The sequence below is a fragment of the Dunckerocampus dactyliophorus genome, chromosome 13, assembly GCF_027744805.1.
Source record: "Dunckerocampus dactyliophorus isolate RoL2022-P2 chromosome 13, RoL_Ddac_1.1, whole genome shotgun sequence".
Classification (NCBI taxonomy): Eukaryota; Metazoa; Chordata; class Actinopteri; order Syngnathiformes; family Syngnathidae; genus Dunckerocampus; species Dunckerocampus dactyliophorus.
Genome location: NC_072831.1, coordinates 9884796 through 9908824, shown reverse-complemented (window position 1 = coordinate 9908824; position 24029 = coordinate 9884796). Strand labels below are relative to the sequence as shown.

Here is a 24029-nt window from a genome sequence, read left to right as displayed (position 1 = left end):
AATACCGCCTAAATTTAGCAATTTAATTTCAATAAAAAGGCTGACAATGCAATTCGAGAGGAAAAGGCCCCCGCACCAATACAAGTTTACAGTAACGCCTCTTCAGGTCTAGACACCAGTGAGATTGCAGTACAAATATGTCAACTTTATTTTATCACAATAGTTGAAAAGCTTTGGGAAATTAAGTAAAGTGCATTAATAATAGTAGGTCATAATAGCTGATACAGTAATTCAACAAAATCACACAAGCGAAATAAAAGGTTTGATTTATGTTCGTGTTTTTCCTTGTTTTCGGCATGACTTCCTGGTTAGACTTTTATTTTGTCATGCCCATTTCCTATGTTCGCGCTCGAGTGGCAATTTGTACGTTCTGTCTGAGGCTGGCAGCTGGCGGATTATTACCTCAATTTGATTTGTATGTGCTGTTCTAGTTTGCTTGCTCTTGCTTCATTACACTTTTCAGATTTTTTTGCCTCATTCTGCAATGCTGTAAATCGTGCCTCTCCTTGTGAAGCTACCCCAAATTAACATAGCCTACAAAAAAACAATGACTACAAAGCAAGACATAACAAATAAATAAACATACAAAATCAAAGCTAAACCACCAAATTGACTATTCATTTGTATTAAAAGGGAAAATTATAAATTCATAAATTCCTTGTCTGAGCCCCAAAGCATGCGTTCCGAGCACATTTGAACGCACCACCCAAGTCAGACGCAGCTGTCGGTAGCTGTGTGGCTCCACCACGCACTTAGAAAAGGTTAGTATAAACACAAACCAGGATAAGATCGCAGTAGGACAAAGCGATATGAAATAATAAACACAAGAGATGCCTACAGATAAAGGCAGGACATTTTCATTTAATCGTTGTTTTCCAAATAAACTTTAATTACGTGTTCAACTTCCGGTTAGCTGCTAGCTAGCTTAACGGAAGTCTGCACCACACTCGCACAGAGGCGTTGCGATACTAACTAGCTTAGCATTGTGTTCGCAGTAGTTATGCCGGCAATGCTTGACAGAACCTCGGAGGTTGTAGGGAAGAGGCGAAGCAGGGGGGCCGGAGCAGCAGTCAGCATCGGGGGGAAGACCGTGTCCGGTAATGGAAGCAGCAGTAGAAACGGCTGGGAAGATGGAAGTTCGGCTTCCAGCAGTGATGAGGAACATGGTGGGTAGCCTCGGTCATCGACACAAACTTCATTTTGATTTCTCTCCGAGTGCATTACAAGAGTTCTCTTCGTGTGGTCGTGCAGGTAGAGGGGGGATGCGGGTCGGACCCCAGTACCAAGCGGTGGTTCCGGACTTTGACCCCGGTAAGAAACTCAAAGGACTGCTTTTCTGAGCCTGATATGCAGCCTCGAAAAAGTTCAAGCTGTGACGAAGGCCGAAGGGAAAACTAAACAAGAACATACTTTTATTTAAAACAAATACATACCTGAACAAGTACTACTTCATCAAGATACTACTAAATAAACTCACATGGTACTTAAAATTTATTATAAACAACAAATCCATATCACAATAAATGATAATTCATTAAAGAAACACTACCTTTATCATACTACTAGTAAATTAACTCTTGGTTCTTTAATCGGTGGCGATGATAGGTTTTCAATGTATTGAGTCACCAGGACCCACAGGTGGTAATTTGAGTGGGTCCCTGGGAAATTCAGTGGGTCTCCAATGGAAAGAAATGTCTTTTTCTATTTCTAATAGTCTTTTTAATTGTAGCGTTAAACTCCATTGATGGTGGTATGATAAGGTTACAATTAGCAGATAGGTTCATTTCTGTTAATTATGTATTGAAATTAAACAAAATTCCAAATCTGAAAGTTTGCAGATACAATGTAATATACAGACAATATCGAGATACTATCGCTAGGCTGATCAGTAGTACTGGAAACAGAAAATACAGCTGCAGTAGTTTGTTGACCAGCAATAGATTTGATCTTTTTTCTTCAGCGATATTGTTGCGCTCCCCTTTTCCTGCTGAGAAAGGGGCAAGTGAGCATAACAAAATGGTGACGTTTGTATCTTTTAGTTGAAATGAAATCCACGGTGACTGGCTAGTTGTTTTGGTAGCAGCTAAACTGCCATGTCGCGATATGTTGTACAGGGGATCACTTCTGCACTGAGCAGATGGTTTAAACAGAGCTTATCTGGCAGTCTGTGTCTGCTGACAACAAGAATTCTTTTGCTAGTTACTTTGACACTTTGAACACAGCACGAGTTGTTGTTCACAATATATCTTTTTTTCATGGTAAAAATGAGGTGCGTCCCTGGGACACAGGGATGGTGAGTGTACTGTGTCCTTTCAAATTTTATTGCATCAGGGATGCAGGATGAGTACCTATGAACATCACAGTATATACTTTTAACAAATACTACTTCATTAGACTCCTACTAAATTAAGTCATGGTACTTGAATTCACAAACAACAAATACCATTTAATCAAACTACTATTAAATGAACTCAACTTACTTGAATTCATCATAAACAAGAAATACATACCACCATAACAAATGATACTTCATAAAGCTACTACTAAATAAACTTGTATGGTACGTGAATTCATAAACAACAAATACATATGCTAACAAATACTACTATATAACTCCTGTAGTACGGTACTTGAATTCATCCAATAACAAATACAATTGCTTACAAATACTACTAGATAAAGTCTTTTTGTGATTGAATTGAAATGTTCTCCCATTTTGTGTGGAAGTGGTGAGTATTTGGCTTCTTAAGTTTAGAAGAAATAAATTTGAGGCTAACTGGTTAGCTTGTTAGCTCGCTCACTCGCTAGCGTACTAGCTAGCGGCCATCTGGGGTCCCTGCATCATAAGAGTTGAGCAATGCATTGTAAACAAAGAACAAAAGGAGTGTAAAGGAGAAACTTGGAGTAGAGCCGCTGCTCCTCTGCACTGAGAGAAGCCACATAAGGTGGTTAGGCATCTAGGGAAGATGCTTCCCGGACGCCTCCTGTTCAGGGCACGTCCGACTGGTAAGAGGCCTCGGGGAAGACCCAGGACACATTGGAGAGACTATTTCTCTCAACTTTCCTCAGGATCCGCCAGGAGGAGCTGGACAAAGCAGCCGGGGAGAGGGAAGTCTGTGCTTGTCGCCTTAGGCTGCTGCCCCTGCGACCCGACCTTGGATAAGCAAAAGAAGATGGATAGATGGAGCTTTAATAAAATTGATAAATATTTAAAATTAAGTAAAATCCCGATCAAAGAGGTGCGTCTTGAGCCTGCCCTTAAAAACTGGTAACCACATGTAATTTCATGGATCTTTGAGGAGCTTGTATCCATACTGACCAGAAACCTGATGTTTGAGAGATAGGACGTGAACCACTTGTGCAAAGTACCGGAGAGGCCAACCATTTGTTTCAGTCTTTTTAAAAGAATTGGGTGGTCTACTGTATTTAAGGCTGTGCTTAGATCCAGTAGTACAACCACTCACAGTTTTTGCAAATCAGAACTGGACCTGAGACCATTCACCATCTTTAAGTAGGCTAAATCCAAATTGAAACTTCTCTGAAATATTACAATTATTTCAAAAATCATGAAGTTGATTTAAAATTAAGTAAAAATAAAAAATAAATGGTAAATTGGATACTGGTCTTTAACTATGTGATGCATTAATGACCAAGTTGTTGTTCTTCAGCAGGGGCCTCACCACAGTTTAACCGTTGTTATTCACATGAAAAGAACCATATAATAAAAACGTACAGTATAACAGACACAAAGGAAACATGCTATTACTGCTAATAAAAACTGTGTTTGTTTCCAGAGGTGGCGAGGACGTGTCAGCTGTCAGACAGTGTGGACATGTTGGTGTGGACGCCCAGCAGTGGTGTACACAATCAATGTAACGTGACAATATTGTCATGTAAGACGGCATCTTGTTTCATACTTTCATTTTCTTCTTAACTTTTAGTGGATGAATACATCACCATTGCTAAAGACAAGCACGGATACAACATGGAACAGGTGCACTCTAATGTTACTCACTGTCTACTAACGCTTAAGGCTTCATGATCTTACAGCATAGACGCTACGTCTTGATTCTGTTGTAGCTCTTTGGCGGGGGCTGAGTGCATGACTTGCAGTTTTCTGCCAAAACGCTGGGGAGCAGTGTTTCCTGAGAGGAGCAACCACAGCTCTGGTTGACTAGCTAACTTTTAACTTTTTGTGTAATAGTAGTACCGTAATACAATGGTTGGTGACTGAAGTGAATTGTAATGAATTGTGGGACATCTGGCAATTATCGCCCTCTCTCTCGCGCTTGCTCTTTTATCTATCTATCTATCTATAGATGTGCAGTATATTAGCAAAACTACATTTTCAACACACTGAAGCCCAGTTTAGACTGCAAGGAATATCACAGGAAGTGACAAATTATTTCCATGTAGTGGCTGCGACGACCTTCACTTTCTCATAGCGCAGGAAAGGTATGACAGACAGTTGTAGTGGTTTGAAAGTGACTTTTTCATACGGTGTTGTATCTTGAAACCGGTAACCGGCCCATACGTAGTTGAGACGCTCCTCAATTTCATCCATTTGCTCCATCCTTTTGTTATGGCGGATTTAAAAATGCCAAATGACCAGTCGCAGCGTCTTGCAGTTGATGTAAGGTTAGATATTTTTTCGCTGGAGGCTTTGGGGGGGAAGTAGCCAGCCGGTGTGGCATACGCGGGCGCTATGGCACTGTACCAAAATGAAGCCTCTATGTCACTCACTGTCTCCTCACTCTTACATTACTCACGACCATCTCCTCACTCTTATGTTACTCACTACCGTCTCCTTGGGCTACACAAATAAAATTTTAATCACGTTCACGATTTTGGCTCCCATGATTAAATTAAGATGATCGTCGTCGATAGTAACGTTTAAAAAGCAAGCTCTGCTGCATATGAAATCAGGTATTCATCGCAAGCAACATTCATCATCCGGAGGTATTTTGGATTCAGTCTACCCACTACGGTCAGAGGTGGCCAAAAAATATTTGAGCATACCTGCAGCAAGCGCTAGCCCGGTGAGAGTCTTCAGCATTGGGGGAAACATAGGCTACGCTCAGACTGCAAGTCAATTCCGACAGTCATCAAAAGACATGTTTTGCCGTGCAAAAGTTGGGGAAAAGTACTCGCAGGTGTAGGCCAAAGTTCATCTTGTCATCCGAAAATTGAGTGGAGCAGCTCACGTCAGTGCCCTGCCATTCCTGGCTCCGACATTCACCCACACTTTCCTTGAAACAGACGTTGGAACAAGTTCCGCACAAACTGCCATAGTGACAGTCACTGACACTTACAATACTGTCTGTGGCTCTTTGCGTTACTCACTGACAGTCACCTTTTAAAAAGTCTTACATTGCCTGGAACGTGTTGGATTTTCGCTCTGCTCTGCACATTGCCTCACCGTTACCCAGTGTTTGAGCAATTTCTTCCCAAGAGTTCTTTGTTGTTTGGTAGTCTTTGTATTCACTCTGTCATGTCATAAAGATGTCAGTACTTTTATACCTCGTCTGCCCGCGATGGTGGAAAAGTACAGATCAGTGTCACATTAAAAAAACAAATCGACGTAAAAACAACAAAACATGCCGAGCAGTGTTTTGTGTCACACCAGTGTGCGGAGTGGCCGGTGCACGATAGTAAAATTTGAGCTTTGTGCGCATGAGGCTTGCGGACGTCCACTTTGAGTCCAGGGGAACCTCTGTGGACTCCATACCGCATTTTTTTTTCGCCAGAGTGAGTTTGGGCCTCGTCTCCTCTCACTACAAGGTGTATCAAAAAAAGTAGACTCTCCAAAAAGTAGACACTACAGTTACAATAGATGAAACTTTTTTATTTGCATATGTTGGTATAGATATCATCCTTCGGTCCATACCAAAATTTATTGCATAATTGCATGCATGACTGAACACAGGCCTGTTTTTTGTGGGGCAAAAAAAAAAAAAGTGTCCCAAAAATTAAAGTGTTAAAATTTAAGGAAAATGCTTAAACTGTGATGCAAAATGAGAATTTTTGTTCTTCTACGCTGCGATACCAAGATTAACCCTTTGTTTCATGCTACTTGCACTGGGGTAATGGATGTAAGTCAACTTAATCCTCAACGTGACCTCCATTTCTTTGGATACACAGTTGCGCTCTCCTCCGCATGTCCTGCATTGCTCACCTGATCATTCCCCTGTCCCGTCAGCTTTGATTCGCTGTTCAATGTCTTAGAGGTCATGTGGTGGTGTCACATACACTTCTAATTTGAGATGGCCCAACAGAAAAAAGTCCAGCGTTGTCAAATTACGTGACCTTGGGGGTCATTCCACTGGGCGGTTCAAAGCAATAACATGATCACCAAAAAGCTCTGTCAGCTGATCAGTTACAGTTCTCCTTCGGTGTGGTGGAGCACCATCTTGGGCCCACCAAGCACGTGCCAAACAACCATTTCGACCTTGAAGACGAAAACGCGGCATTCTTCTGAGTACGAACGACATACTCATTCAACGAGATATTAGTCACCGTTGATGTTGTTGCAGAAAAAGTACAGTCCAACAGTTAAACCAAGACCAATCTTGTTGGAATAATCTGGGTTTACGACTTTTCCTTAAATTTGAACCCTTTAATTTTTTGGAGGATTTTTTTTTTTTTGCGCCCCGGAAAATGGGCCTGTGTTCAGTAATGCATGCAATTATGCAATCAATGTTGGTATGGACCGAAGGACGATGTCCATAACAACATATGCAAATAAAGAAATTTCATGAAAATATTCAGTTGTAACTTTAGTGCCTATGTTACTCACTGTCTTCTTAGTCACTGTTACGGTATTCATTGTGGTAGTCACTGTTACCTTACTGTGTCAGGCTTTAGGGATGTTGTTTTGGCATCAACACAACGTTGAAAAGTCGTTGGCTGACCTTCCAAACTTCACACCGTTTCCTGACGAGTGGACTGTGGAGGACCGGGTTCTGTTTGAGCAGGCCTTCAGCTTCCATGGGAAGAGTTTTCGTCGCATCCAGCAGATGGTGGGCCTTCCTCTGTCAGCTTTTTGTCAGCAGGTGGAGCAGTCATGCGATTAGTGAACGTTCTCCTTCATGTTACAGCTGCCTGACAAGTCCATGGCCAGCCTGGTCCGCTTTTACTACTCGTGGAAAAAAAGTCGCACTAGAACCAGTCTCATGGATCGACAACACCGCAAAGTCAAGCGGGACAGAGACAACAGGTGAGTGACACAAACAACACAGGTTTGATCCACCCATGCCACTAAACTGCGTGTGTGTGTGTGTGTTTCAGTGATGATGAGAGTCGTGGAAATGGTGCGAGTGATTTGGAGTCCACTCAAGTCAAAGACGTCTCCAAGGAGGTCAACTATTTACTTGGATGACTTTCTTTGTGGAACATGGAATGGAGTACATTCATGTAAATACTTTATTTATACTGGACATTAATAATATTCATACTTTATCCTTTTTTTGTTTTTTTATTTAGTTGACTTCTGGATCAGATCGGTCACAGATGAAAAGTGGTGCTGGACTAAAAGTAAGAACCTTTCACCTTTCTTCATTCAGAAGCTGCTTGTTATTACTCACTTCATGCTGTATGTCACGATGCATGCACACACACACAAACAATATTGAAAGCATGTCTTCACCGACTTCCCATTTCCCACTTTTGACCTAAGAGATGTAGAACAGAAGGGTATTCCAGAAAGTCGGTATAGTGAAAACTGAATATGAAAACTGAGATGAGGGAAATACTGGGTTTTTTCAGTCTGTTTCCATGACCCTAACCTGCTTGCTGGCAAACTTTCTTGAACAAACCCTGTTTTTTTCATGTTTCCTCCCTCCTACTGAACCTGAAGCATGCTATCAAACATGGCGTGTCTGTTCCTTTGTAATATAGTAGATGTCCAAGCAGAATTAATTCCTGGAGCTGAGAATTTTTAGTCCATGGTTTGATATACTGTCTTTCCTGGATGAGTATCTGACCGAATGCTACCGTTTTTGTCACACTTCACAACTTGAGTAATAATCCTTTTTATGCTTGATAATGCCAAGATTTAGACCAAAAACATATAAAATTTGCATAAATATGCATATTTTAGACTAATAGTACATAATAAACTGCAAAACAGCAAGGAATCTCTATGATTTTTTTAATGAATATATTTGGAAAAACACGCGAGAGTAAAGGCGTGAAAGTGGCGAGGGATGACTAATTTGTTTTGTATTTCATGTTTGTCATAAGGAGATTAGAGTTCTTAATTATGACAAGCAAATTGGTCGAACAGAACATGCCTGGTACATGCCCAATATTGTTCTTCAGATGGGATTGCAAAATGAGATTTTATTCCATTTCATTCCCCCACTATTTCACCTAGGGGCTAAAAATAAAATGTCATTAAATGTCAAGTCAATAAACTACTGCATTCAGACTTGCGTATTGACTCGGGGAACCATGTCAGTTCTATGTTATTTTCATTGAATTTCTTTTCTTTCTAAAAACGTGTTCATACTCACCATTGAGCACCCAGTTCAGTTGCTATGGTGAATGTTAGTATCAGTGCTCCATTGGTAATGCCTTTTTATTGTGGTCATGCACACACTTAACTAAGGCAGATCAGTTGTTCTGTAACCGCATACTCCGAGTTTCCCATCTCAGGGTTGGTCAATTCAGGATTAGACTAAAGAGGTTGTTCAACCTCATACCTGGAATACCTGGGGTTAATATCTGGGGTTTCCAAAGTGCAGCCGAGAGGACATTTGTGGTCCGCTGCATGTTTTTATTTTATTTTATTTTTTTATATTTTTATTTTTTTTATATTGACTCTCGGTACATTGTAGAAATAAAATTAAACAAAAAAAACAGCAGAAATGGGGAAAAAACAGAGCAAAAATACAAAATATAAAGAGAAGAAGCTGAAATGTTGATCCCAATAACTAATAATAAAACAAAGATTTGTCTAAGTATATAGATATACATTTTTAAAGCCTTTTTACAAGATTAAAAAATACCTAAAAATATGAAAGTGGCCCCCCGCATCACTATTTATATTTTCAGTAATGAAATCCTCAGTGGAAAAAGTTTGGACACCCCTGAGTGAATGGGATGTTTGGTGTTTAAATGCGAATGAACGTTTGGTGTATCAGTGTTGATGTCGTGTGTATGCATGTTAAAGAATGTTTGGTGTGTAGAATGTACGTTTGCCATATAAATGTTAATGAACATTTGGTGTATCAACATTAATGTTGGGTGTATAGATGTTAAAGAATGTTTGGTGTATAAATGTTGTTTGATGGTGGTTGGAGGTGTCATTGGTGTGAATTGGTGGCCACGTTTCCATCCGTCTATACCAGAGTAGTTGTGTGTACAGATGTATCATATTACCACCAGTGTGTGAATGTGGACTCAATAAATAATGGCTTTCACTGTAAAGCACTTTCTCTTGAAAAGGCCATATATAAATCAATACATTATTAGTTTTACTATTGTTACACTGTATTACTATTGTTATACTGTATCAAGCTGTGTGTGTGTGTGTGTGTGTGTGTGTGTGTGTGTGTGTGTGTGTGTGTGTGTGCGTGCGTGCGTGCGTGCGTGCGTGTCAGTCAGCAGGCTTCAAAGCGTCCCACAGGGCCAAGAAACGTCCGCCCAGAGGAATGTTCCTGAAGCAGGACGATGTCGTCTCACTGTCATCCACGTGTGCTCATGGTGTCCTACGACAGCTTGATGCTCAACTCATGGCCGCCAAGAGACACGTCTGTCTGACTCAGTCTGTCTGTGTCTTTGTGTGTACACATGCAACTGTGTGTGTGTGCGTGTGTGTCTTTGTAACTGTGGGTCTGTCTGAGTACATGTGTAACTGCGTGTATGTTTGTACACGTGTAACTGTCTGTCTGTCTGTGTACACATGTAACTGTGTGTGTGTGTGTGTGTGTCTCTCAGGTCCAGAGCATCAAACAGGCTAACAGTTGTCTGAAGGAGAAGCTGAAGTGTGGCGTGGATGAGTTCAGACAAGATGAGGTAACCATGGCAATGTCACATGACATGTTTGCTGTCTCCTGTGTTAGATAATAATCTGTAATTCTTCATTTTTCAAATTTATTAACCATACAAACACAGTTATGGGGGTCCATGGCTCATTAAGAGCTTTGGTGGCCCTTAATGCCACTAAATGTCTGCTAAGAAGAAGCAATTGGCCCAATGGTCAAAGGTCGTGTGGCTGCTGAGTCTTTTTAGCACCTTATATGGAAGACAAGCATTCGCACAGACACATGTCAATCATGGGGATTTTAAGCAGTAGAGGTGGACCAAAGTGGTGACAGAGGTCATGACCCGTGTGTTTGGTTAGGTGAGCTGGAAGACGAACGGTCGCTGGAGCACAGACGAGCAGCTCCTGGCTGTTCAAGGTAATGCCAACATTTCCTTTGTCATCATGCAGCACGCTTCTCATTCACTTCCATAATTGACAGCCATCAGGAAATATGGGCGGGACTTCCAGGCCATCTCAGATGTGATTGGCAACAAGTCAGTGGTCCAAGTAAAGAACTTCCTAGTCAACTACAGACGCAGGTTTAACCTGGACGAAGTTCTTCAGGAGTGGGAGGCAGAAAAGGGGTTGGAGGGCGGAGATGGCTCAGAGAGCAACAAAATGGAGGCCGGTCCATCAGACGAGGATGTGTCCATCGGTGAGATGGGGAGCACAGATCCCACAATCCTTAGCATGATGACTTGGCTGTGTTGTATATGTTGTAAATATACGCATGGTATGTATTACACATGTTATTTGTGTGTACGTATTTAAATGTACGTATTGTATATCCTTTTTGTATTGTGTTATCTATGTTGTACGTGATGTAAAAATACGTATTGTACATGTTATGTTGTATATTGTGTAAATCTATATATTGTATGTGGAATACATATTGTGTGTGATTGTACGTGTTATTTATATTGTTTTTGTGTGTTATGTTAGACATGTTGATGTTTTACGTGTTATTTACAGTGTGTTACATGCTCCACAGATGTTGCCCATGCTGATGGATCCTCTGACCTTTGACCTTGGTGGAGTCTGTGGAGGTATGACTCCGCCCCCTGTCTGCATTATTGATTTGATGTTGGTGATGATCAATGGCATCATTGCTTCTGTGTTGCCATGGAAATACTTTTTAGAAGGTTATTTTTATTAAATGAATTTGAAAGCAGGTGTTTGCATGATGGACCTTCTGTTGTCTGGACGTCATCTGAACGAGATCAAATCACTTTTCCACCAATGTGATATATATATATATATATATATATACATACACTGTATATATACTGTATATATTTTATGTGGCCCAGAATTCCTGGAGGGACCCCTGTGTGCATACGTGGATGAGAGCGTGGGGATTCGTCTGAAAATTACTGTAGGCTTTATCACTGGTTGTATGTGTTTTTGTACTTCGGATACTGGTTTGTTGAAATTGGTATCAAATTACTATGCAGACTTAAACCATAGCGATCGCAAGTGGACAAAAAAAAGTGAAAGTCAATCCAAATGGAAGGATGCCAACATCATATTGATATAAAAGATATGAAGGACGATTTCTTACAGTGGTGTGAAAGCGTTTTCCCCTTCCTGATTTTGTATATTTTTGTATGTTTTGTTGATCACACTTCAATGTTTCAAATCATCAAACAAATTTAAATATTAGTCAGTGACAACACAAAATGCAGTTTTTAAATGAAACTTTATATTATTAAGGGAGAAAAAGTGATTGCCCCTTAAACCTAAATCACTTTTTGACACAGGGCCATGTTGGTTTGGATGTTTGTCCTCCCTGAAAAATAAAGTTTCATTTAAAAACTACATTTTGTGTTTAGTTGTGTTGTCATTGTCATCTGAAATATTTAAGTGTGACAACCATGCAAAAAAATAGGAAATCAGAGGGGAAGGGGACTTTTTCACACCACTGTATCAGTGCTCAAATCAAACTTGGCCCACCACTCGATGTAAACTAAAACATAGGTGTAAGGTATGTTTTAATATAGATTACGTCATGTAGGATATATAAAGCATAGGTGTTTGTGTTCATACAAGTACTACATTATATGAAGGCCGGCAGGTATGATGGGTTGCAAAGAGAAGAACGCCCCCTGCTGGTATCGCAACGTGCAGTGATGGGGGATTTCCTGGGCGGAAGCAGCGGAGGGGGTTTCCACTGTGACCCGAACAGTCCTCCTGCTGGAGCTCCGTACCTCCGTACTGGTTCCCAGTCCGTTTGCATTCCCACGATAGTACCGAGAGGACCCACTGAGTCTTGGAAGCCGGAGCGGACCATGAGGAGGCCCGCGGCTTGGGAGGAAGCGGCAGGTCGGCGGTTTGAATCCCGCAGAGACGCGTCGAGGAGCTGCTGAGACCAACTGATTCATGTGAGTCAGCAGAACCTGATCGAACCTCCCGACAGTCATTTAAAAACGACGTGAATGACGACCTGGTGCTCAAACTCTTTCGGTAGCTTCAATGACTGCATGCTAACTGTTAGCATAGCAGCAGCCAGTAAACACAAGTCAGACCTGATCAATCGAATACAGATCGAAAGTGAAATTAGACTAAATGGTACATTTTTGGTAGAACGAAATGTAACAGTGACTATAATATCCAATAGTTAGAATGGTTAAACAGTCCTTTAATGTTTGATAAAAAAAAAATATATATTTTTTTGAATTGCTATTGTGGTTTGGTATTGATCAGTAATCAATGGTTTGTTTCAACCCTAAATCCTTCTGAATAAGAGAGGTGTCCAAACTTTTTTCAGTGAGGATTACATACATTGAAGGATGGAGGACACTTCGATACATTTTATACATTAAAGATGCTAAGAACAAAACAGTCTAGGTCAATGTATGCTAGGCTATCATCTTGTCTTTGTGTTATAGCTGATAGCTAATTAATAGAGGTGTCATGAGACGAGATTTTAACATTAAGTACAATCAAAAAACATGACTGGACAAACAAAAAACAATGCAGTTGTGTTTTGAAATGTTTATTGTCTCCCAAATTGCCACTAAATGATATTATTGTCAACGTAATAAACAAATAATAAATAAACCACTGTTATTTTTTTTGTTAATATTTCCTTTAATGTCTTCTTTCTCGCTGTAAAGTTGAGGAATTGGCATTTGTGACGTATTTTCTCACAGTCAATTTGTACTGTTTGTCAAACATTTGCAGCATTTCTTGAAATGCTGGCTTTTCCACTGTATTAAAGGGATAGTTCCGATTTTTTGACATGAAGTTGTATGACATCCCCATTAGCAGTGTATTACACCAACAGTGTCCAACGTCTTTGTGAGTGTTGACTGTCACAATGAAGGTTCTGCATCTTGATGTGTAGTTTTTTTGCCAGATGGAAAGTTAGGCAAATTTGTTATGTTGCCTTTTATATTGCTACCACTTTTGAATAAATTCAGCATACTGGCTCGTTCGTGTTGATGGGCTCACCTTGCTCATTAATATTTCCACACTGGGGCTGTGACATTTGGCTTTGAAAGCATCTTTTTCCCTCCTACAGCATTTTCAAAATGACTTGATGATTTAGATCGGTAGATCAGGGGACTTGTCCTCTTGCCTGTTTTGGAATTGAACAACAGGCTACATTGTTAACCACTCAATGAAATGTCGTTATTTGTTATTTTCTGCATGGACATTTCATGTTATTGATTGTGTGGTTTTGTGTGTGTGTGTGTTTGTGTTTGATTAGGTCATGTCAGCTGGACGCAGTGTTGACAGGAGGGAGGTGCAAGTTCCCCTCCAGCAGGTGGCACCCTCTCTTGTTCTGCCCCTGTCTGCAGCCCCTCCCATCACCCCGCCTCCCACCCGACCAGCCAATCCCTGGCCCCCGAGCGACTCTTCACAAGGTGACGTTATTCACAGTTTACTTTTGAAATTTTCATTTTGTGCACATCTTATTATTTTACATAAATAAGCAGACACCCTGCCCTTGTGCTGTGATTGACTCACAGCCCAATCATGGCGGTGCAGGCGGTGCAGTTCCTCAGCTACTCTGTCACATTGTTGCTGGAGGAGGCGGGGCATAAATGCACATAAAGTTGATCGTTTTGTGTGCGTGATTGCGAAGGCTTTAAAGTGGGCTTGTTGCATTCAGGTGTCGCTGCGGGTTTCCTGCCGCTTCATGGTGGCTTCACGGATCACTTTATTGAAAGTCCTGAGGAAAAGTATTTGTGCGAGTCCTGCAGGCTGGTCCTGTGTCAGCCTCGCCAGACCGAGTGTGGACATCGCTTCTGTCAGAGCTGCATCACTGACATCCTCAGGTGATGCAAACACACATTTAGCTGACTTGTGAAGCAGCAAGTTTCCTCCTATAACTGTGTGCGTGTGCGTGTGTGTATGCACATGTGTATGTGCGTATGTGTCCTGCAGTCGTCCCAACCCTGTGTGCCCAGCTGACATGGAGCCACTGTTCAGTAACAAGGTGAGCGGCGCTAATGAACAAATTCATGACCGGTATTGATATGCGATTGACTGTTTGCTTGCTTTCAGATCTTTCGAGATGTTTGCTGCCATCGCGAAATCATGGCCCTGAAGGTTTGCTGTCGCTGTGAAAACAAAGGCTGTCAGGAGCAGATGAGTCTGCAGCAGATACCCGTGAGTGTTGTGTTGTATTACCATGGCAACAGGGGCGACGTTGGCTCACCTGGTCACGTTGTCTCTTGCAGGAGCACCTCACCGTGTGTCCGTTCTTTGAGGTGCCTTGTCCGCTGGGGAAATGCAAAGAGAGAATGATGAGGAAAGAAATTCCTGACCACCTGAGCTGGAAATGCAAACACAGAGAGGCCACATGCGACTTTTGTATGACCAAGATGCCGCTCACCGACCTACAGGTAAGCTGTGACATCATGGCTGTGATATCATCACTGACATCATAGCTTTGACATCATGGGTATGATTTCATTACTGCGACATAATGGCATGGGTGTGATATAATCACTGTGACATCATAGTGACATCATAGCTATGATATAATCACTCTAGCATCATGGCTGTGATATTAAGGCTGTGATGGCGGTGACATCAAGGTGTTAACATTGTGATATCATGGGTGACATTGTGGTTGTGATATCATTACCGTGACATCACAGTCATTTCATGTTTGTGATATCATCATTGCAGTATCATGGCTGTGACATCATGGATGACATATCAGGCTGTGATATGCCTGTAACATGACTGTGATATAATGGGTGTGACATTGTGGCTGTGACACTATCATCACTGTGACAACACTAATATGTGTGTGAAATGGCTGTGATAACACTGTGATATAGCTGTTACATCATGGCTGTAACATCATCACTGTGATATGGTTGTTACTAATCTCATGGATGTGACATCATGGCTGACTTCATGGGTGTGATATCACTGATTTCATGGGTGTGACATTGTGGCTATGATAGCATCATCGTGATGTCATCACCGTGAAATCATCATTTTGACATCTTTGCATCATTGCTGTGACATCATTGACATGACATGGCTGTGACATCATGGCTGTGAGATCATCACTGATATGACTGTGATATAATTACTGTGACATCATGACTGTAAATAATGGCTGTGATATCATCACTCTGCTGTCATGGCTGCGATATCATTAGGCCTGTAGCGATATGCTTTGTGGGTATGCTTTTGTATATTGTATATACAGTATATTGTACTCGAAATTATTGATGATATTATTGTCAACATTTAATATATCATAATATAAAATAAAATTACATATATATATATATATATATATATATATAAAATCGGAATGCAAAGCTGTTCTGTGTTCTGGAATGTATTTTCTCACAGGCAATTTGTACTGTCTGTCAAACATTTGGAGCATTCCTCAAAACGCTGGCTTTTCGAATGTATTAAAGAGCAGCATTTCTTTTTTGATGTAGCTAAGTACACTTTCTGTAAGCGCGCACCGTTTTGCGTTGTTCCGTTTGTATTTACTTTGTCGACCAAATGTCTGACTGTCAGGACAAAGGCTCTGCGTCTCGAGGTGCAGTTTTCTTTTACCAAATGGGTAAACTGGGTCAAGGTCGGGTGGTTATGTTTCAGGTGGGCATGCAAGTTTGCTGTGTTGCCTTTTTTGCTGTCACGTCTTTGGAACAAATTTGGCATACCGGCTCGTCCATATTGATGGGCTTACCTTGCTCATTCGGTTTGAAGCCGAAATATCCCCACACCGGGGCTGTGGGATTTTGGTTTGCAGTCATCCTTTTTCCTCCTAATTTTCACTACGTTACTTTGCATGGCTCCTCAGGAGGCTGCACTCCTGTGTGTTTATACTAGCGGTTCCCCCTCCCCCCACAGAGACAAAGAGACTGGATGACTACAAGAGGGTTCTCTCCGTTCATTCCTGAGACCGATGCACACAATGAACACTCTGCCTGCCTGTTTGGAGGCGAGAGACAAGGAAAACGAACGTGTGCATATGGCAATGTATTGAGGCCGGCAAAATGATTTAATTCATTTTCATTTATCATGCACTTAATTGATTTATTGATCATCCAAGGCCTAGATATCATGGCTGTGACATCATTTCAATGATATCATGGCTGTGACATCAGTAGTGTGACATCATCGCTGTGATATCATCACTGTGACGATCACTTGGATATAATGGCTGTGACATCATGGCTGTGGACGCTTACACCAAGGTTTTGTTGTAGAAACATCAAGAGACGGTGTGTCCGGCGTTCCCCGTGTCTTGCCCTAACCTCTGCTCCTTCTCCTCGCTGCCACGGCGCGAGGTAACAAGTCACATGATGCTCCCTCAGTGTTTGTGTGTGTGCGTGTCTCCATTGATGGTAACATTTGTGTTCCAGCTGGCCAGTCACCAACACGAATGTCCCAAAGCTCAGGTGAGCTGTCCGTTTCATCGCTACGGCTGCTCCTACAAAGTAAGTCCACCTGCGTGCTGGTCTTGTCTGTCTGAGTGTTGGTGTCAAAAAAGTTTGTTTCACTCAGGGATTGAATCAGGACGTCAGACAACACGAGACCACTTTTGCAGCCGAGCACCTGAAAATGATGCGGGTGAATAACGTTTCCTTGGAGGGCAAGGTAACATCCTCATTGTCTTCATCTTCTTCACTGGGTCCTCACTGGACCTTCACCTTATGTGTGTGTGGCCGTACAGGTGGATGAGGTCAAAGGTGAGTTGATGGACAAGTGTAAAGTTCTACCTGTCCTCAGCACTCGTCTGTGCGAAGTGGAAAACCAGAACAACGAGCTGAGAGAGAAGAATCGACACATGGAGCAGAAAGTGGCCTCCATGCAGGTTAGTGTTTCTCGTGATGTACATCCTGTCACATGACCACATGATGCGTCACGGTCGCAGCTTGTAACAATAGGAAGTGACGTTATAGATGCACACATGGAAATCATTCCAGATGTTTTAATTTTTAATGGTCATACAAGTGTAAGAAGAAGTGAACCTCTAACAAAAAGACTCTTTAAACATGACTATCATGGCACTGACATGCCTGGTTGGTGACGTGTGGCACCCCAACCAGAAGAACCAAATCACATGTCATATAAACACAAATTAAAATATTACTGACAACACGAAAGAGCTGCAGAGAATTATATCATCCGTTAGACCAACGGCTTCACAGCTAATAGCGTAGCTTCATCTTGTTCTAGACAAAAAGCGATTCAGTGACCACAATCGCCCCCTAGTGTTCTTGAAAAAGAAGTGCACATGGATCGAAGATAGTCAATGTACTCGGCAGCAAAGACGTTTGCTTCACTTTCATTCGCAGTTTGTGTTACTTCAATTTGCAAAATATTATACCTTTATTTATTTTTGCTCCATCCTCTTTTGCCCATTTATTGCCCTCCATGGAACCCGATCACACAGCAGAAAGGAAAGAAATATTAGTACGTAGAGCTGGGTTTTAATTGTAGTTAAGGTTTTTTCATGTTGAAGAAACAACTGCAATGTTAAAATATAACAGTTGTTTTGATACATTAAAGATTATACATTGAGATAAATGTTAAATTGAAAAAAATATATTTAATAGTAAATTAACATTTATTACCACATAAACACACACAAAGGTACCAATAATTGGTACCACTGAGTACCGTATTGGTTCTAATATGAAAGGTACCCATCCGTATGTATAATACATCTTTATAATATAACAAATTTACGATACTTTAGATCAGGGGTCACCAACGAGGTGCCCGCGGGTACCAGGTAGCCCCCCAATGACCACATGAGGTGCCCGCAAGCCTGCTTTTCATTCAGGTTTTCAGTTAATAATGAAAGAACAGTAGAAAGAAATGCATTCTGAAATACAAAATGTGAGTTGTGGACACCAGCATTTTGTTAATGTTCTGGTAAAACAAGCATATTCGCTTTGTTTGGGTTTAAAATGAGCTCTGAAAATAAATGTTACAAAAATGAGTAGCTCTTGGCCATTTTCATTTTGTAAAAGTAGCTCTTACAAGGAAAAACCTTGGTGACCCCTGCTTTAGATGGTGTATAATACATCTTTAAAATGTGAACACTTTATATTATATATGTTGTATAATACATCTTATAATATTCGATACTGTGTTGAATGTATCTTATTATTATAGTTTATATGGTGTATAATACATCATATTATAATACTTTTTATGATGTATAATGCATCCTTGCCGCTGCTTTTATCTTGGATTTGATGTGGAAATGTTTACTTAAAAAATTGTTGTGATCATATAGAAAATCCATTTATAACAGATCTGTGGACACATGTTTATAGTTATTTGTCATTATCATTATTAGATATTATTATTATGTCATATTTCATGATTGCTTCTGGTTGATGTTCTTTTTACCAAACTTCCAAATCTGGTGAGATCTGAGGAAGTCTTGCATGATGATGGTCCAAAAGTGTTTGAACTTTGTGGCATATTTTGAGGAACATGTGGTAGGACATGTTGAAGATAGCAGTGTACAAGTAAACCTTCCAGAAGTTTCCACAGACGAGGCTGGGGTGAGCAGAGCTGTACAGTGTCACATGACCATCTGTGTGTCTCCATATAGAAGCTGATGAGCTCTCATTCAGAGAAGCTTTTGGAGGTGGAGCTTGAGCTTCGTTCTCTCACTTTGCTCAGAGATGAGCTGGACAAACTCCGCCTATCTCTGGACAATGTCCGCAGCAGACTCAACACTGTGGAACAAGGAGGACGCTCCGGCAGTGGAACGCTTACTTTAGGTCAGAATACACATTGCAGGGACACATGACATGGATAGACGTCCCTGCCGGTTCGAGGAATAACTGTTTGACTTTTCGCAGCCTCTCTAGAGACGCAACTGCATCGCCATGGCGACATGCTGAGCGTGCACGACATCCGACTGGCCGACATGGACCTGCGTTTCCAGGTGCTGGAGACGGCGAGCTACAACGGGACGCTTATCTGGAAGATCCGTGACTACAAGAGACGGAAACAGGAAGCAGTGGCTGCAAAGACGCTGTCATTGTATTCACAGCCGTTCTATACGGGATATTTTGGCTATAAAATGTGCGCACGCGTCTACCTGAACGGAGACGGCATGGGCAAGGGGACGCACCTGTCGCTCTTCTTCGTGGTGATGAGGGGCGAGTATGATGCTCTGCTGCCTTGGCCCTTCAAACAGAAGGTATTATAACCTTACCATCGTACTCTGGAGCATCGAGTCATCCACTTTGTGTCCGTCCGTCAGGTGACTCTCATGCTGATGGACCAGGGTGCGTCTCGGAAGCACCTGGGAGACGCCTTCAAGCCCGACCCAAACAGCAGCAGTTTCAGACGTCCTGCTGCAGAGATGAACATCGCCTCCGGATGTCCTCTTTTCGTGTCCCAGAGTGTCCTGGAGTCTGGCAGTTACATCAAGGACGACACCATTTTCATCAAGGTAACCCTGCTAAGCCCTGTCCACCCTTTTCTCACTCGTTTGACTCTGCTTCTAAGGTGACTCTACTACACAATAACAGATGTAGAAATACTAGACACCTGTACAACTACTACATACTTATAGAATTACTAGACACTTAGAAATACTAGATGCCGGTTTAGAACCACTAAGCACTTGTAGACAGACAAGACACAAAGGTAGAAATACTAGATACCTGTAGAAATACAGTATTAGATACATCCATGGACAGGGACAAGACACAGATGTGGAATTACTAGGTACTTGTAGAAATACTAGATAATTGTAGGACTACTAGACACTTGTGGAAATACTAGATGTAGAAGGACAAGACAAAGATGTTGAAATATTAGACACTTGTAAAAATACTAGAAACTGTACTTGGACGAGACACCGTTTCTTTTTCATGAGTTGTACTGAATGTTTATGGAATATTTCGATTGGTAGGTTACCGTGGATACATCCGACCTTCCTGATCCGTGACCGTGTGACATGTCCTTGCAACGCCTACCCGGTAGTGATAATTGGGGAGGAGCCTCATCCAGCAGACAGCCAGTCCAGCAGTAGCTAACCAATTAGAGTGTGGTGAGGACATTGTTACTGATGCTGTGCATCAAGCTTCACTTCCTGTTGCGAACTTCCTGTTTACTGAGGCATGCTGGGAAATCGGCCGCCGCCACTGAGGAGTTGTGAAAGCACTCAAATGTTCATGAACGCTGTAACGATAAAGTGCTTCTTCAAGTTGGACTCAAAAAAACAAAGCGTCCTTAGGGACGATGAGTGGACAGAGCTTGTGCCTGATGACGTTCCTGGATTGACGTAAGGTTGTGACTTTGATGGATGTTCCTCTGTGGCCTCGGAGGTTGTACCGTTTGAATGTTTGTCCAAATAATAAGGAAATAAGAAAAACCTGTGTGTGGTCATTTTGTGCAAATGAGCGTCAAAGAGAATTATTAACAGTATTTCATGAACCACTTGTTTTTGAACAACAAAGTTGATCATCCAACCACTCCTTCATTCCTCGTCCAATCCTCAGTTTTCTGATTGCAATGTGTATTTTGTCAACAAAATTACACAATACACATGATTGGCCAGTATAGTATCTGTGTATCATCATGATACAACAATTTACTGAACTTCATGCAAACATGAGCGCTATCATCAACAGGAAACCAGTAGTAACTCTACTTAAACACACAAATAGAACTAACACATGGAAATAAAAGACATTTTACAACTTAATTCAAGACAATTGGGATGAATTTTGGAATTCTTACGACAGACGCCGTAAAATATCTAGGATTTAAATTTAACATCAAAGACTGCCCAAAGTCCCCGAAACATTTCAGAGCGTGGCGGTAATGCGCCTGAAAGATTGTTGCCAACAAATAAAACGAAGAAGACGAAGCGGAAGTGGAAGTAAAAAAAAGCAATAGAAGCAGTCGAAGTTTCGTTTCGTTTGTCTTTTGTGCTACTCCAAACTTTCAAGAAACGATTTCTTTGTGACATTGATCACATATTGTGAGGAATTCTCTTCTTCGCTGCGGCCTCACGCGGTGAGTTGACTTTGACAGCGAGCGTGCAAGCAGCTCACGTGACACATTTTGTATTAGAGGACGTTAAGAGTGGTATTTATTTTACCCTGAATTAGGCAACATTTAAAAAGCGAGTTTGCCCCTTGGTGTAACTTATCATTGAATTCTTTGTAAATGTGGTTTAAATTCACCTATCAGGCCACGCATACTTCGAGCAACCATCAACAGGATGTGAGTTATTTGCATGTTTGTTGATTTAGATCCACATTTCTTGATTCATATGCACATTTACATTGCACATTCTCCCAGGATCAACGTTGTTCACATTGACTAGCTGTTCAGATAGTTCATCCATCCATATTTCTATGCCGCTAATCCTCACTAGGGTTGCGGGTGTATGCTGGAGCCTATCCCAGCTGACTTCGGGCGAGAGGCGGGGTACACCCTGGACTGTTGTTCAGGTAGCTGAGATAAGAATCAATGTATCATTCGTTGATTAGTTTTTCATAATAAAACCAAAACTTGAAAAATGAAAGAACAACTCGTTTTTTCAATATTTGTGTCCAAACCAAACTGGATAACGAGTAGTTTTTCCGATTTTGGATTTTATGCACAAATGGAAAATGAACATAATGGATAACGGTTGAGGATTTTGTGTTAAATATTGTAATAAGATGATGCCTTTACTTGTTGTGTACTATGCTCTTATTTTGTAAGGTGTTGCACCAGGAAGTGACAAAACGCGTGTGACGCAGGAATAATGAGAAGGCCTACCTTTGGTGATATTCATGTTTACAGTCTGTAATGATAAATGAATATGTCATCAGGCTACATGCTGATGTTGTGCATTTGCTTGGTTCTCTCAGACATGGAGAGGACCGCTGCCTAACATTTAGACCGGATACGGCATACAGTACTATGAAGCTGGTTCATTTCTTAGCAGAATACTGTACCTGGCCACAGTCATTTTTATTCGCTGGAGCTAACCTACTCTAGAGTAGGTTTGGTTCATGCAATATAATATCAAACCCATTAACAGTGGCGGCAGTGGCTCAGGTAGAGCAGGTCATCCAGAAACCACAAGGTTGGCGGTTTGATCCTTGCCTCCGCCATCCATTTACTGTCGTTGTGTCTCAAGACACTTAAACCACCTTGCCTCCAGTGCTGCCCACACTGGTGAATGGTGGTTGGGGAGGCAGTAGGCACGAATTGGCAGTCACATTTCCATCAGACTACCCCAGGGAAGCTGTTGCTACAGATCTCGATTACCACCACTAGTGTGTGACTGAGGAGTGACTGAATAATGACTTCACTTCATTGTGGAGCGTTTTGGGTGCCTTGAAAAAGCGCTATAAAATCTAATCCATTATTATTATGATTAACAATAACGGCCACTGAATATTAATTGATTTCAGCCGATGAATGCTCTGCCTACCGACAGTTGTTCCTGGGGAAATGGTGTCATCGTTCATTGACAATCCTGTGGATATCCATTGTGTCGATTCTGCGCAGATATTAAGAGTAAAACGTAAGGATTTTAAGAGATCGGGCAAAACCCTTTTGATTTTCTCCATTATTTTCATGAGGAAGGTTCTAGATTGTTGTTGGAGGCACTGGCGTATCTCTTCCCGCTTCTTGGGTTCGTATGTTTACAATGAGACAGGGTGAAACAGTGCACTTAGAGCCCATAAAAAGAGTCTGCTGTCGGTACAATGTTCATGTTTGTGATGGTCATCTGCAGCTAATCCTACCCTGTAAGATGCAACTTCACTTCACACGGCTTGCATCAAATCAACGATGGACAATCGGCCGTTGTCTGTTTTGATCGTTTTCCAAATGTGCACAAAATCAGAAATCATAAAAACGATTAGTTATCCGCTTTTTCATCATGGGTCTGGACACAAATGAATAAAATGATTTTGGTTTTAGTTTTATTCTGAAAAACGAATGATACATACATTTAATTGGACGGTCTGGCTTTGGAACACTTTCTGGTTGCTTCAGGTGTGTATATCCTCATTCTTCTTTCACAAAGGTGAAATAACTACAAAGTAAAGGTGAAGTAAATGTGACGTAAGCATGAAATAATGGAGCCAAATATGCATTTTTGATTTGTGTGTTGCTGGAGATATCTGTCAGCAGATTTACAGTATTTCCAGCTCACAGAGGAGCAGAGGTAAACCTTTTATTTTCAACCATTATTATATTGCTGTAGTGGAAACCCGGTTAGTGTACGCCCCAATTAGATTTTTTAGCATTACCAAGTCCGCAATAAGTGATTTTCCGTGAAGTAGGATTAATTCTTTATAGTAAATTGAATATTGTCGCAGTTAGAGGATAGAAAACATATATGCAAACTTCTACATATTGTTTTTAGCATTATTAGATCCCTCTAAATATGAAAGAACACCCCTACAGTCACTGTCACTTTCACACTCGTATTACCCAATACAGTAGACATAATGGAAAATAACATCTTAGACATAAATAAGATATAACAGACTCACACGTTAGCATTGACAACGTACTTCCTGCA

The 24029-nt window shown here is 41.3% G+C and overlaps 3 protein-coding genes across 8 annotated transcripts in view; all 3 read left to right on the top strand.

Moving 5' to 3' along the window:
• Window positions 1–777: 777 nt before the first annotated feature.
• rcor1 (REST corepressor 1) lies at window positions 778–12250 on the top strand. Its single transcript, XM_054797720.1, has 14 exons — window positions 778–1166; window positions 1252–1311; window positions 3795–3872; window positions 3942–3994; window positions 6858–7019; window positions 7098–7216; window positions 7288–7357; window positions 7483–7533; window positions 9603–9752; window positions 9940–10017; window positions 10346–10403; window positions 10467–10682; window positions 11019–11073; window positions 12102–12250. Exons 1-13 carry the CDS (start codon window positions 1001–1003, stop codon window positions 11051–11053), a joined length of 1296 nt encoding a protein of 431 aa, XP_054653695.1. The 5' UTR covers window positions 778–1000; the 3' UTR covers window positions 11054–11073; window positions 12102–12250.
• Window positions 12251–12261: 11 nt separating this feature from the next.
• On the top strand, window positions 12262–20878 carry traf3 (TNF receptor-associated factor 3). Of its 2 annotated transcripts, XM_054797717.1 has the most exons (14): window positions 12262–12408; window positions 13740–13896; window positions 14145–14310; window positions 14420–14471; window positions 14540–14644; window positions 14716–14880; window positions 16723–16803; window positions 16879–16953; window positions 17021–17113; window positions 17190–17330; window positions 19089–19260; window positions 19342–19685; window positions 19749–19940; window positions 20406–20875. In XM_054797717.1, the coding sequence occupies exons 2-14, from the start codon at window positions 13743–13745 to the stop codon at window positions 20439–20441; spliced, it is 1776 nt and encodes a 591-aa protein (XP_054653692.1). In that variant the 5' UTR covers window positions 12262–12408; window positions 13740–13742; the 3' UTR covers window positions 20442–20875. The 2 variants fall into 2 exon arrangements, with proteins under 2 accessions (XP_054653692.1, XP_054653693.1); XM_054797718.1 differs by lacking the exon at window positions 16723–16803 and having other exon boundaries at window positions 20406–20878.
• Window positions 20879–21363: 485 nt separating this feature from the next.
• mipol1 (mirror-image polydactyly 1) overlaps window positions 21364–24029 on the top strand; it is a 34478-nt gene continuing 31812 nt past the window's right edge. For all 5 annotated transcript variants that reach the window (XR_008573545.1, XM_054797724.1, XM_054797722.1 and 2 more), the window contains exon 1: window positions 21364–21514. The gene's annotated coding sequence lies outside the window, so the exon portion shown is untranslated. The remainder of the gene's footprint in view (window positions 21515–24029) is intronic.